The 14,762-nt window shown below is 62.3% G+C and overlaps 1 protein-coding gene across 1 annotated transcript in view; it reads left to right on the plus strand.

The window, feature by feature from the left end:
- The window catches only part of CNTN4 (contactin 4), a 249,765-nt gene that overhangs the window by 13,051 nt on the left and 221,952 nt on the right, over window positions 1–14,762 (plus strand). The window contains 1 exon segment of the mRNA XM_036030242.1: window positions 7,008–7,149. Coding sequence (XP_035886135.1) covers window positions 7,095–7,149 — 55 coding nt within the window. The 5' untranslated portion in view covers window positions 7,008–7,094.

Below are 14,762 nucleotides of genomic sequence, written 5' to 3' on the forward strand. Positions count from 1 at the left end.
TCTGCCTCTGCAAGGAGGGTCTCCGCGGGAGCGAAGTGCAAGGTCCCACATCGAAGAACAAGGCTGGGTGAGGAGTGACTGAGAGGAGGTTGCCGGTGGGCATGCACGCTGAGAAACCGGAGGGACAGGTCTCTCAGAATCAGCGCTCCGAGCTCTGCGGGCTCTGGGATGTGCACAGTGTCCTTCAGGGGCGGGAGCGCTGAGGTGCCGGCAGGTGGGTTTGCGCTGCTGAGGACACCTGCCTGGTGTCGTCACTGCGTTTCTGGCTGGCGGGGGTGCACAGGACAGACGCTCTTTGCCTGGAAAGTCATTAGAAAGGAGGACACGTGTCCACCTTCGCTGAGTAAGCCCTCCAGGTCCTCTCCCACGAGGTCTCGGGGTGGCAGCGCGTCCGCCCGCCTGCCCACCACGTCCAGGAGCAGGACCCCGGGAAGGGCTTCCCGCTCCCCCACCCGCTCTCGGGGGGCAGGTGTGGGGTCTGGGCGTGCCCCCCAGACCCCGCCCGCTTCTCTCCGCACGTTTCCACTCCTGTTTCCAGGAGCTCGTCCCAGGCAGCGCAGCGAGAGGAACGCCGTGGCACGGCCTCGTCCCCTTCCCTGCAGACGGCTCCCTCCCATCCCCACCGAATTGGGGGGCACATGGGGGGGCGGTGGAATGGGGTGTCTGTCGCCAAGAGGAAGGCGGTGCCAGGGGAAGCCTAGGACCGACTGTGATCGAAGACTGGGTGTGAGTGCCCGTCGCCCAGGCACGGCTGGCTGCCGTGGCCGCAGGACGCAGGGGCTGCACCCGCCGCCCGCTGACAGGTGAGCTGCCCTGCAGCGTCCGGAGTCTTGTCTGCCCAGCTGGGTGGCCCTGCCCTTGCAGGTGGACCTCGACCTTGAATCTGAATTCTGCATGCTGCCATTTGAATAACGGGCACTCAGGAATCACCCGCTGACGGACTGAACATTAGGGTTTGACAGGCTGCCGTCTTCCATCGCAGTGACTGACAGGTTGCTCTCGGAGCAAGCCGGGTCTCTCCCTCGCTCTGGGTCCTGCTCAGTGCCCCGCCGCCCCGGTGACTGACTGCGTGCCCTCCACCGTCGCTGCAGAGCGCGCCAGTGTCCACCGGGGGCCGGGGCGGGCCCTCCCAAAATCCCAGCCCCGAGCACGGCCGCTCCGCACGTCACAGGGACAGTGAGCGACAGGACAGAGTTCGTGCTTTCTTGTGCTCAGGGGGTGAGGGGCACATGCATGGGCACCATGTGATGGGGGGTTCAGGGGTGGGACGGGCCCTGATGAGGCCTGGGCTCTGTGGCCCGCGCCCGGTCCGCGCCGTGAATGCTCCACTCGGGCGCCCGCTGGCCTCTGGCCTCGCCGCGGAAGGGCGAGGCACACAGAGCTGGGGGAGAGAGAGTCATCCTGAGAACGTCCTGTCAGGCTTTCAAAGACACCGTGTTCTGCTGACGTGTCTGTCCAACTCCTGACTGCAGAAGACACACAAGACTTGGGCAGACAGTGGGGAGTATGGAAGGGTCCCAGGTGTTGCTCTGGTGGTCCCGGGGACCCTCAGCCGGAGCTCGAGCAGAGGCTGCGGCTCTCGGGGCAGCAGGGCGGTGGTGGGCCGGGGGAGATCTCGGGGGGGCACAGATGTGCCATTGGAGACCCAGGCCCAGGCCGCCTGCCCCGCCCCCCGGGTCCCCAGGTGCTGCGTGCGGACATGAATCAGGCTGATGGGGAGAGAGAGTTGATTCCTTTGGAATGTGATGTGGGAGGCGAGCCCCGTGGACACTGTGGACCATCAGGGAGGCAGACTGGGGGGGCCCAGAGCCGGTGAGGCCAGGGGGACACGGCTGGGGGGCAAGGGGGACCGAACCGGAGCTGACCCACCTCAGACACATGGTGAGAACGCAGGGCTCCGTGGAGGGGACGGCGCTGCTGGGGAAGCAGGGGGCAGCGGGGAGAGGGGAGGGCCACACACTCGGGGGGCATGGGCCCCACGGGAGGAACCAGGACTCGGTGAGCGTCTGCAGGGCTGCTGAGGACGGGACGCCACGGACCCCACTCCCGCACCGGGTCCCCAGGGGTCAGCGCCCACTGGGTGGCAGATGACACCAGCAGGGGGGAGGGGCACTGTGCTTGAAGCCTGAGACAGGCGCCGAGTGCTGGCTGTGCTGATTCCTAGAGGGTTGACCTTGGCCAAGCCCCACAGCCCCCCAGGGCGAATCCCCCAGTCCGCAGCTTTGCAGAGGACCGTGATGCCTGGCTGCAGGGTTGCCACGGAGGTTGAATGAGAAACAAGTGCAAGAAAGCACGGGGTAGGCCCACAAAAGACGTTAAAGGCACCTTTCGGTCATATACCACCTGCGCGTCGGCGGCCTCCTCTGTGCCGCATCGCTCCTCACTCTCCTGAGCGCCAGTGCCGACGCAAAGACCCCCGCGTTCGTGGGGTCTGCAGTCTGCACGGGGTGGGTGCGAATGTCAGTCCTGACAACAGTGATTAGCGTTGCCCCGAAAACACGTGTCCGTCGACCTTTGCCGCGCACTCGGGAGGAGGAGAGGGCGCGGCCCCCAGGATACAGGGGAGCAGGCGCGTCTGCGAAACTCACGCAGCCTTCCCCCGGCAGAGGACGGGCGGCCAGCCGGGCTGGGGGGGAAGGACAGGGTGCCGGGTTCCAGGCCCGCCGTCCTTCCCTCTGTCTCGCTGCCGGGAGCCCTTGAAACAGTGTTCCCACCGCACGTGTGCGGGGCAGTCGGCTGGGGAAAAGCCCAGCCCGGTTGCTGATATACGGAGAACAGTTTGTATGACCTCAGTGTAACCTGGCAGCCAAGGAGAGTGGACTGGAATGCACACGTGTGAACAATGGCGACTTCACTGTGCTCGTCAGTGGGGGCGGTAGGTGCCACTGAGAGTGTGTACTGTGTGGCCGTCGCAGTCAAAGTGACTGAGTGAGCAGAGCAACAGATCTGCATCAGATTTTGCGCTGAGTGTGAACATTTCTCTGCGGAATCTACACGGGTGACTCAGAGGCTGCGGCTCTGGGCAACTGGTGACTGGCAGCCTCATCACGACAATGCATCTGCTCCTGCATCACGTCTCATGTAGAGTTTTTTGGTGAAAGATCAAATCGCCCAGGTGACTCAGCCCCACTAACAGCCCAGATTTGGCGCCTGTGACCTCTGGCTTTTCCCCAAACTAAAATCGCCTTTGAGAAGGAATAGCTTTCAGACCCTCAGTGAGAGTCAGGAAAATACGACGGGGCAGCTGATGGCAACTGGGAGACCTGTGGGAGGGCCCAGGGGGCCCACTTTAAAGGGGACCGAGGTGTCATTGTCCTGTGTACATCATTTCTTGTACTTTGTGTCTTCCTCAGTAAATGTCTCTATTTTTCATAGCACATGGCCGCACAGCTCCTGGACGGACCTGGTACTTAGTAATGAGAGAGGCAGAAAGCGGAGGGGGCAAGGCTGCCCCGTGCCTCTGGGGGTGGAATTTAAGGCAGACGCCACACGGGGAAGTCAAAGGTGGTCAGGGCCTTCCCCGCCCCCCTCCTGGCCTTCAGAGTCGAGTCCAAACTCACATCCACGTTCAAGGCTGTCTGGGGATCTGGCCCCTGCCTGAGGCTGTGCTGGGCCGTCCTTAGTGAAGACCAGCTCTCGCCTTCTCTCTGTTCCCACCGAGCCTTCCAGAAGCCGGGAGGCCGGGTCAGGGTCACTGTTTCACCATGAGCCACACACCTGGCCCTGCCACTGTCTACGCTGCAGCGACTCGGCGAACCCTCTGAGTTCCCAGCCCCGGGCCTGTGTGCGGTCCTCCCTCTCCCTCTCTCTCTCTCTTTCTCTCTCTCTCTCTCGCCCCCTTCAAGGCTCACGTCAAACTGTCCTCCATTCCGAGAGCCCGCCCCACCCCCACCCCCACCCCCGCCCCGGCTCAGCAGGTGACATTCTGTGCGTGCTCAGTCCCTTGTCCTGGGTAAACGCACCACGTGCCCTGCCGGCACCGGGTGGGGGGACCGGTGTGGTCGCCCCTCCTGCCCAGGAGCCAGCGCGAGCACCCCCTGGGACCCCGAGGCCTGCACACCCCGCCCTCGCCCTGCCCCCTCCGCACAGGCTGCCCACCGGCCCGTGGCCGTCTGGGGCCGGCAGAGGTTAAATTTAGCCGGGCGCCGACCCCCACCGCGACGGGAGGGAGCCCTGGTGCGGACTGTCGGAAACCGGACGCGTCCAGGAGGCCGGACAGAGCGGTGCAGCACCCCACGCTCTGCTCGCCGGGGTCTGGGGCGTGACCGTTGGCGCCGGCGTCATTTGAGGGGCTGGAGGCTACGGGGGTTTTGCTCCGAGAAGCGATGCGCAAGGATCTATGGTGGGATTCTCAGCTGTTCGTCTCCTGGCTCAGCCCGACAAAGCAGCCGAGTCCTGCCTCACCCCACGGCCGCCCACCCGCCCGCCACCCGGGATTTATGGGTCTGATTCCCGGGCAAGGTCTGGGCAACTGCGGAGCAGGCCGCCTTGCGCCCCGTCCCCGCGGAGGACGCCGGAGCCACAGGGAGCCCCGCCCCCGCCATCACTCTGAGCTCGCCGGTGGCTCTCCTCCCGGCGCTGGCAGGAACCGGAATCATGGAGCTGCGTGTCCTGCACCGCATCCCACTCGGGATCCACGCATCTCTGCTCCCTTCAGAGGAGCCGGCGTCCTGCCTACCCCGCACAAATCACGGCCGGCACCCGTGATTTCTGGCCGGCGAAGGTAAGCCGCCCCGAGCTGAGGGTGCACCGAGGCCGCAGGGCGCCCGGGTCCCTGCACCCTCCACGGCCTGCGGCTCCTCGCGGGACACACACAGCTTGGGGTGCTCTGTTGTGTGATTGGACCCGGCTCTCGTCTCGATTTAACTGCTGCGACAAACTACTGAACGTTGCAGATCAATCCCCAGGTTGGAGATGATGCTCTCCTCGCAAAATTAATTATTAATACCCCGATCGCTTGCCTCAGACAGTAATAGATCTCATTGATCAGCGCATCCCGTTTGTCTGGAAGGGCCCGATCACCACATGTGTCGGAAGGGGATCCGGACACACTCAGCGAGAGGTGCCGCCCGCTCCCGGCCGCCGCAGCGGATCAGAGGTTCAGAGCCGCGTGGTCCGCAGCGCCCGGGGGGTCGAGCATGCACTGGCCCACAGTGGCCCTGCGAGTGGGGGCGGTGGGTCGCCGGCCACCCCGATGCGCCTGGGCTCCGCACTCGGCAGCAGTATCCAGCCCGTGATGGCGCGTGCAGGTCCAGAGACCGGCTCGTTACTGCCCCGTGAGGCTCCCCGTGACCCCCCCCCCATCCCAGGGAGAGGGAGATGCGGCTGGGAGCCCACCCAGGGCCATGCAACGAGCTCCATCGGGGTCAGAATAAGAGCTCGAGTTTGGGTTCCTGGATTCCTTGTCGCCCTGATTAACTGATGAGCCAGAGGCTCCCTGCTGGTCGCCCCGCGCCGGGGGGCATCCCTCTCCTTTATGAAGTGTCCCGGCCGCGAGGTCCCTCCTCCCTCCGCAAGGCACGTTGTGCGTGGGTTTGACGAGACGGAGGGGACCTGCCCCGCCGGAGGAGGGGGTCCGTGAGGGCAGAGCTGGCGGCCCCCCTGTGGGGGGTCCAGCGCCTCCCTGAGTTGCATGTCCCACGAGCAGAAGGCGCCCCACGGACGCGGGAAGGAGCGGGTGGGGGAGGGCATGGGCGGAGGGGAGCGGCAGCTGCGGTGGGCGGCCGGCCTATGGGCATCTGAGGGTGTTGTGGCTGTGTGTGTCCCACACAGTGTTCCAGGAGGGGCGGACAGACAAAGGGACACGTGGGCGGACAACAGTGTGGTGGTTGTGGGGTGCGGAGGGGGTGGGTGGGTGGAGGTAGAAGAGGGGTGGGGGGATAACGGGAGAACGTACAATAACAACGAACTGTTAAAAAGAAAAACAAGATCTGAACTCATGTACAACATTTAAAACTTGGGAGATTTTCAAAATATAAAACGACGTTCAACTTTTCTTTGGAAAGTCGTAGCTGCCGCTGTAGCCCCGGGCTGATGCCGCCCCTGGCGGCCCCCAGCCCACCCCAGGGACGGGGACACCTGCCCTCGGACCCCAATGGCCCGCCCCCCATGCCCATGTCCCTCGGCGGCCGGCCTGCTCTGTGGCTTGTGGTTCAAAGCCGGCCTCTGCCCCTGAGTGTTAAGGTTCCTGGCTGATGGAAGAATTATTTTTCTTTTTTTTTAAAGATTTTATTTATTTATTTATTTATTTATTTATTTATTTTAGAGAGGGAAGGGAGGGAGAAAGAGAGAGAGAGAAACATCAATGTGCGGTTGCTGGGGGCTGTGGCCTGCAACCCAGGCATGTGCCCTGACTGGGAATCGAACCTGCGTCACTTTGGTTCGCAGCCCGCACTCAATCCACTGAGCTACGCCAGGGACAGAATTATTTTTCTTACCTCTGTTCCGGGTTTGTGCGAACACCCTAGTAGACAGCCACTCGCAGGGGGTGGGATTTCTCTTGGCGGGCCCTGGAGTGGCACGTTTCTGTTGTATTTTAGAGATGAAATGCGGAACACAGAAAAAACATTTGAGCCGCTGGGGTACTCCTAACCTTCCCACACGTAACTCCTTCGGGGCCACCGAGGTTGACTCCAGCTAGTGCTCGGGCAGCCTCCCTGCGGTCACTTTTTGGGGGTGGGTTCCGTGGAGGGCGGATAGGAGCAGGGACCGGGGACAGAGAGTCTGGGAAGGACCCCATAGAGCCAGCCGGTTCCCCTGCCTCCACACCCCGTCAGAAGCTGCTCTCGTCTGCGTGGGGGACGGGCCGTCTCCCTGGGCACCTGCGGGGCATTTGCGGAAAAGAGGAGGGCTCACGCCCGTTTCCAATGTGTAACCCCAGCTGCCTCCCTCCCCCTGGGGAGCCCCTGTCCAAGTGAACACGGTCTGTAGCGAGTAAACTTGAATCTGCAGAAACCGCAAGGAGCAGCGTCCCCTGACGCCCTTGTAACGTGTCCTCTTCCCCACAGATTCAAGGTCGGACACGGCTTGGAAGCAGCAGCCGTCCCGTTCGCTTGTCCTTGGACTCGAAACGCCTTTGACCTCGGGAGCGGAAGATGAGGTTGCCATGGGAACTGCTGGTCTTGCAATCCTTCGTGCTGTGCCTTGCAGGTAGGGTGTCACTGTAAAACTTCCTGATCTGCAAACGCCGCCGTATTTCACACTAACTCACAGGTGGGCCCTCGCCACCCGCGGACGGTGGCGGTGAGGACACCGTGGGCGTGTGTGTGCATGCGCGAGCGGGAGAGAGTGGGCTGGCGCGGTTCCCTGCGCCTTTTGGACGGCCTCTGAGGAGCCGTTTTCACGGCAGTGTGGCCTCGCCAGTTCGGGGCCCACGTTTCCCCGTGTTCCTGGTCCTTCTGGAACCGTCTGAACGGCCGTTAGTTTGAAGATTGTTGTTTCGCTCACCCAGGTGCTCCGCGGCTCAGACAGGTCCCGGCTGTAACGCCGGTGCTGCCCTCGGGGTGTTGTTGCCCCATTGGGGGTGGGGGGGGCAGAAGTCAGTGTGGGGCTCTTTCGGTATCATTGTCGATGGCATCCCATCGGGGGATGCTGGCCGTCTCTCCTTTTCGTTTGGAGACGCCTGCGGACCGGCCGGAGCAGGAAGGAAAAGGCAGGCGGTGTTGACCGGGTGGAGACCCACGGCCGGCTAGCACCCGGGGCTGAAAGCGCTCAGGCGTGCCGCTCGCCGCTCACTGTTTTCTGGAAGGTGGGAGGCTGCCGGTGGACATTGGTCTGTCCGTCATTCTCGTGACGGTGCCGCCTAAATCGAGCACGGCTTGCGGGGGGGCTTCCCGGTGGGGGTGGTGGGCTTCTCTGCAGATCTTTTGGAAATGCGTCTGGCTGACCTGCTTGTAATTCAGAAGGTCAAGTCCAGGAGGGAAGCCTGGGCTATATTTGCATCTTTACAACCCAAAACGTGCGTTCTCGCAAATAGGGTCACTGACTGCCGACCCCACAAGCAGCCCGCTCTGTGGCAGGAACTGGGGGTGCGCTCCTGAGCGGGGCGGACGGTCCCTGCCCTCGGACAGCTGGGCCAGCGGAGTTCCAGGCCGTGTGGGCTACCAGTGGGGCAGGGCAAACCGGTCACTGTTGCCCCTGGCGCAGTCGGGGCAGTCGGGGCAGCCCCAGCCAACCTGCAGGGGGCCCCTACCCTGGGTCGGCATGGTGCTGGGCCTCAGGGACCATGCCTGCTTTCACTGTCTCTCGGGCACAGGGAAGTTCCAGTGTGTGTTTGCATCGCGGGCGTGGGGTGACGGATATTGTCACCGAGGCATGGCGGCGTGCAGAGCCCAGCCAGGGTCACCGGGCCAGGCAGAGGAAGCGCTAACAGGACTCAGACTCAGGCAGGCCAACCCCAGGGTCCGAGCTTGACCCCGTCACACCTACGACGCTTCTGCTGTCTTGTGGACTCGCACTGTTCACAGCCACAAACCCACCCTCGACGTGTCGGTTTCCGTTCTCCCTGTGTTTTGAGATGTGAGCTCTCTGTCCCCTACTGACCTCGTAACACCCTACCCTCCGGTCCTGAGCTTCCTGTCCTCGTCGAATCCCCGATTGTGGGCCCTTGGGCACGCGCCTCCTTTACAGATGTCGGTTCACTCCGCCCTCTGGCCAGACGCGGAATCTTCTGGCACCGGCAGTGAGGCCCAGGCTGTCTGTGTGGCTGCTCTTCCGGGCTCCCCATGCACTTGATCCCCGCCCCCCGAAACTAAGCCTCCACTGAGACGGAGCTCTGTCCCATCTGAGGATGCCGGGAGAAGCACGCCCCCTGAAAGCGTCGGGCGGTGGATCCAATTCTCAGCACTCCGTTGCTGCAGTGTGTCTGTCGTCTCAGCCACCGTGCTGAGTGAATGAATACGCAGGAGCTGAAGGGCTGGAAACCAAGCAAGTCATTAACCCCCCTCAGTCGTGTTTGGAAAAATCTCGGGATTCTCATCTGAGACCCCTACCTGCACCTCACGTCACGCAGCTTTCGGTCAGGGCATCAGCCCAGGCCGGTTTCCGTGAATGCCCTTTTGTGGGGGCTGCCGTGAGTGGCATTGGTATTCTCCCGCCAGATGCCTCCTTCAGCGTGGGGAGAGTCAGGCTTTAATGAATGTTTTTGTTTTCTTGCTGTTTGTCTTGATTTCATTCATCTGCCCAGCACTGGGCACGCCGAATTTTGAACAGATTTCTCCCCGCTCAGGGTGTTGCTCGTCCGTACTGCCTTCGCCGCACCCGCGCGAGCTTTCTGCGAGGAAGCTGTGTCTATCGTGTTTACCGTAATTAGCGACTGCAAATGTGCCTCTCCGTGAATCGACTCCACGGTGCGAATGTGCGACCCGGCTCCTCCCACGAGGGAGAGACGCACCTTGGAGCCTGCTGGCGGGGTCGGGCGCTGAGTCGTGGCTCACAGGGCGACGCCGTGCTCTTCCTGTCGGCCCGGTGCTGAGCTCAGTCTCAGACGACGGCTTCAAGAAAGCGCTTTGTTCTTCTTCTCGATCGGTTTGAACCAGGAACCCCACACGCTGCCGGGAAGCTCACCGTCACGTGGGACATTCCTGTTTCTCTTGTGGTTCTGTTTTTACTTTTAATTACAGATGGCCCTTAGACTGTTTTCAGGTGTACAACGTAGCAGTTAGACATTTATTCTTTTTATAAAGATTTTATTTACTTATTTATTTCTAGAGCGAGAGGGAAGGGAGGGAGAAAGAGAGGGAGAGAAACATCGGTGGGTGGGTGCCTCTCACGCGCCCCTCCCTGGGCACCTGGCCTGCAGCCCAGGCATGTGCCCTGACTGGGAATCGAACTGGCAGCCCGTTGGTTCGCAGGCTGACCCTCAGCCCACTGAGCCCCAGCAGCCAGGGCAGGTGAGACATTGATGATTCTCACTCAGTGGTCCCCTCGGTGAGCCCAGGGCCCACCTGGCACCATGCACAGGTACCACGATGGCCGCCTGTGTTCCCAGTGCTGTGCTGTGCTTTACAAACTGGTGCGTTTCCCGTGGAAAACAGGAGGAAGGTCCTGTTTCCCTCACAAAAGTGAAAATGGAACCACCGTACAACCCAGTCATTCCACTTCCATGGACCCAAAGAAGTCAAAAACCCTAATTTGGAAGAATCTATGCATCCCTCCGTTAACCACCGCTCAGTTCGCAGCCGCCGAGACGCAGGGGCAGCCCGGGAGCCCGCCAGCAGCCGGCGGGCGGGCGGAGGAGACGAGGTACATTTCCCGGGGCCCGCTTCCCGGGGTACACTTCCTGGGGCACGCTTCCCGAGGGGAAAGAGAGGGACATCTGGCCGTTTGCGCCGGCAGCACAGCCGGGCCCGGAGACCCTGGGGCCGAGGGAACCGTCAGAGAAAGACAAGCACCATGTGATCCCGCCCACGTGTAGCATCTAAAGGACAAAGTAAACAGTCGAAACAGAGGGAAAGCTCCTAAAGAAACCGTGGCTTCGGCAACACAAGAGGGAGGGTCGGCGACTGCGGGGAACAGGGAAACGCCCCACCACACAGCCAGCCAGTGAGCCGCCCTGCCCCGTGGCCGGCCTGCCCCCCCCCAACCCCCGTCTCTGCGATGCTCCTGCATGAATCCCCTCACTCCTGCCATTGCCCGGTTGCCCGCTGATCCAAGCCCCCGTGCGTGTAAACGCTGCCCACACGAAACAGCGCCCAGACGCGGTTCCTGGCCGCCGTTCGCACGGCAGACCTCCAGCGCTCCTCTGGCCTCGGACTTCGTGCCCAGGGCCCTGGGCCTCAGGGCCGGCGTGCGGACACTTCCTTCTGCCGGGGAGGCTGGGTGAGCGCCCTTCTCTCATGCAGCCCTGGACCCCGGGGGCCTGAGGCCCCGCCTGGAAGTGCGGCAGTCACAGGGGCGGACCCTCCTCAGGCGCGTGGCACACAGCCCCTCGGAGGTCCCCTTGAGACCTGGTCCCGGATACCTAAGCATCTCCTGCGGCCTCGTCCTTCCTCCTTCTCCCCTGCCCCCGAGACCGGGTCCCAGGTGGACTGTTCCCAGGACTTCCCGGCTGCACCTCCCACCCACGGGCACATGCACCCCACTTCCTCACGGGTCTCCAGCCACGTCGGAGACTGGGGGGAATCAGACAGGGTCCGTGTGCAGGTGTGTGAGCCGGTCCCTGGGCACCTGCCCACCCTGAAGCCACGTCTGGGGATGTCCCGTGGGCCCTGCAGCCGGGTGGCAGTGCTGCTGCCCAGCCCTGGCCGCTTCTCCTGCTCCTGCCGCTACTGTTGCCCAGCTGCCGTGCGGGCCGGGCCCCTGTGGGTCGGCTTTGCCGCCTCCGTATAACTCGGGGCGTGAGTGGCAGCCCCAGCTGTGCGCCAGCTGGAGAGGCGGACGCATCTGCCGGGAGGGTTAGCGCTGAACCTGAAGCCGATCCGAAATTGCACAGGGGCCCGGGGCCTGGCAGCAGGCTGTCCACTGGGTGCACGTGGGCAGACCTGGGAAGAGAGAGTAAAATGGCGGTCCACAGGTCACGCGCAGCCGGGGGCGTGGAGACATTCAAACCCTCCGACCGTGGGAGCACACCCACCCACCGTTAGTATTCCTGGCTGACCGTGGCGGCAGGGTGTCCGGCTGTGCCCCACCTCGGAGGCACGGTGACTGCCCGCACCAGTGGCCTCTCCGTGACAAGGCGCACCCTCTCCGAACACCGGCACTCTGCCAGCTTCCTCCCAGAACCCACGCGGGGGCTCCAGTGTGCCCGGGGGCGGGAGCAGTGGGGCAGAGCCCTCTGGATTCAGGATGTGCACTGGGACTGGGGAGCACTCCAGAAGGCACAGGGAAGCGGGCCTGGGTCCCTCCTCCTCCTCCGTCCCGGGGTGCCACTGGATCTGTGAGGGACGGAAGGCAGACAGCGGCCGACACCTGCCCGCCAAGCGCATGGAGAGACGGTTCGGAGGTCAGCAGGCGGCATTGCAGGCCGAGGAAGTCTTGTCACCGGGACTGTGGCGGGCTGTCGGGGGTTCCGGCGTATTCCAGGATCACATGCTGGATGTGAGCTCCCCACTCGTCGTGTGCAGATCCCACTGCGTGAGCACAGGCTTCCCGCTTCTTGAGACGCCCCGCACAGCTCAGGCCCAGCCTGACACGCCCCTTGCCCACCGCGCAGCCTCCCGGCAGTGGCGGGGAGAGCACACAGACAGGACTTCCTGCCGCGCAGCGGGTGCCTTGTTTCACTTCCCACGATTCTCCTGGTTGTCCCCAAGAGTAAACAGAGGAACAGGCAGTATTCAAATACTCCATAGTTCCAGGCGGATATTAAACCTTGTTCTGCCTCTGTTCTTGCAAAAGTGACAAGTTTTCAACTAAGACCCACAGCACGAGTTGGGTAAATGTCAGTCCTCCCGTGGCAACAACGGCAGAGCTCAGCCCCGTGGCGGTCTCTCCCCACACTTCCCAGAGAGGGGCTCGCAGCGCAGCCCCGGCCCAGCTGCCAGGGCCACGGCGGGACGCCCGGTGTCCCGCGCTGTGTTGTGACCACTCTGTGACGTGGAGGCGGAGCAGGAGGAAGCTTTAGCGGGAAGAGAACCAGTAACCACATCACGAAAGCAGTGACTGCAGAGATTAAAAACTCAGGGGAAAAGTGGGGAGAAAATCCCCAGAAAACAATAAACAGCGCATCTCAATTTAAGTATTTAAGTACGTTTCACGGCGGGAAAACATTCATCGGTGATGGAGACGTCGAGGTGCACAGAGGAAGAGGCAGCGAGTTGAGGTTCCCGAGGCCCGGCAACGCGGCCCCGCCTTGCAGACCCGCGTTGCTAGAAAGGTTCCGTTGGAGAGTGCTCCCGGAGCACAGCCGTTAGGGGCCTCGTTAGGCACGCTCAGCCGAGCTGGGCGTCTTCCCTATACATAAACCTCCCTTACGAAAGCGTCTAGGACAGGCCGTGTCTAGAAGGAAACATGACTGCACTCCCGTGAGTGAAATGAGTCAGGAAGGGGGGAGAGAACCAGGCGAGCGAAAATCCGGACATGAGACGCGTTGCTCTCGGCTCATGTGATGAGTCCCTGTGGAAAGGTGGCTCGGTGTCATGCCTCACAGCTGCTGGAGGACGGCAGGTCGGGAAGAGCCTTGGCGTCTCAGCCCAGGCCAGGGTCGCCGCCGGCAGGGGCAGCAGGGCACCCGGTGGGAGAGGTGGGCCGCCCCCAGCGACTGTGGTGGGACTGACCGCTCCTCTGTCGTCCTGGGCTGCTGTTTGTCCCCTGTGTACAACGGGCGGACCGGGTGTGTTCCCTCCCCCGGGGTGTCAGGAGGACTGGGGGGGGTCACCTGGGTTATCTGTGCTCAGCACGGTGTGCAGGGCCTCACCAGCACTGTGGGTGCCAGCTGTCACTCCCCCAGCCTGCGTGAGGACCTGCCAGCAGCCGGCGACGCTGTCCTCTGGGAACATGGTTCAGTGCCCGGTGCGACGGCCCCTGTCACCTTGGCCCCCATGATGCCCGCCTCCAGGACCCGCTTCCTTGCACCCTGGCGCCCGCCTCCTGCAGAGCGTGAAGCTTGTCCGTCAGAGTCTACGGCCCACTTGTGATCCTCCCTCACCCTCTGGCCGCAGAGTGGGGACGGCGTGAGAACAACTACGTCCAGAAGGTGCAGACCTCGGAGGGTTAAAGTCGCTGACATGCAGAACTCCTGGCCTGGAAACGGGGCCTCCATGTTCACTCTGGACATCATTGTTGCCACCGTCACCCACGTGCCCAGCTGCAGCCGTGGGACCAGGCCCCGGGGAGCATCGGGGAGCGCCCTAGGACGGGCTCCTAGAAATGGATGACGTTGCAAAGGGATCGGGGACCTAAAAAGAGAAGGATCGGTGGAACCCGTGCACCCCGATGTTCACAGCAGCACAACTTACAATAGCTAGGTGCTGGAAGCAACCCAGATGCCCATCAGTCAATGAGTGGATCAAAAAACTGTGGTACATTCACACAATGGAATTCTGTGCAGCAGAAAGAAAGAAGCTCCTACCCTTTGCAACAGCTTGGATGGAGCTGGAGAGCATTGTGCTCAGTGAAATAATCCAGGCAGTGAGAGACAAACACCACATGATCTCACCTTTAACAGGAACCTAAACAACAAAACAAAGAAACAAGCAAAATACAACCAAAGACACTGAAATAGAGGACAGGCTGACAGTGTTCAGAGAGGAGAGGGGAGGGAATTTCAGGGGAAAAGGGGAGGGTTTGCAGGAACAAATTTAAAGGACACAGGGACAAAAACTAGGGGGAGGGTGGTAATGGGAGGGAAATGGGGAGGGCTGGGAGGGTGGGCTGGGATGGGAGTAAAAGGAAGAAAACTGTACTTGAACAATGATTAAAATAAAATTTAAAAAAATAAGGGATGATTTTTACAAGCATTTTGTCAGGAACGAAACTGGGAGAGAGGGGAGCACGCGGAAGCCCCCAGGTCACGGACAGAGCGCACTGGCCGCCCCCTGACAGGGCCGTCACCCCGGTTCTCACTCCTGGCCCACCCCCGGGCGACGTTAGCCAGGCACACCCCCTGTGTGAAGAGCCGGGGAAGTGAGGGGGCAGGGGCCGTCCCTTCTCTGAGCGCCCTGAGTCCGTTTGGCTCTGTGGGTCCGTAAAACACTTGCTGAGCAGCCGGTTCGCCGGGCCTGGTAGCAGCCGGAGACGCCTCCGGCGATGAAGGCAGAGTGTCGCATCCTGAGCGCTTCTGTGCCGGAGACAGTGCCGGCTCCTTGCGTGCATCTCCCACAAACCCC

This window comes from Phyllostomus discolor, chromosome 7 (assembly GCF_004126475.2).
Source record: "Phyllostomus discolor isolate MPI-MPIP mPhyDis1 chromosome 7, mPhyDis1.pri.v3, whole genome shotgun sequence".
NCBI classification, from domain to species: Eukaryota; Metazoa; Chordata; class Mammalia; order Chiroptera; family Phyllostomidae; genus Phyllostomus; species Phyllostomus discolor.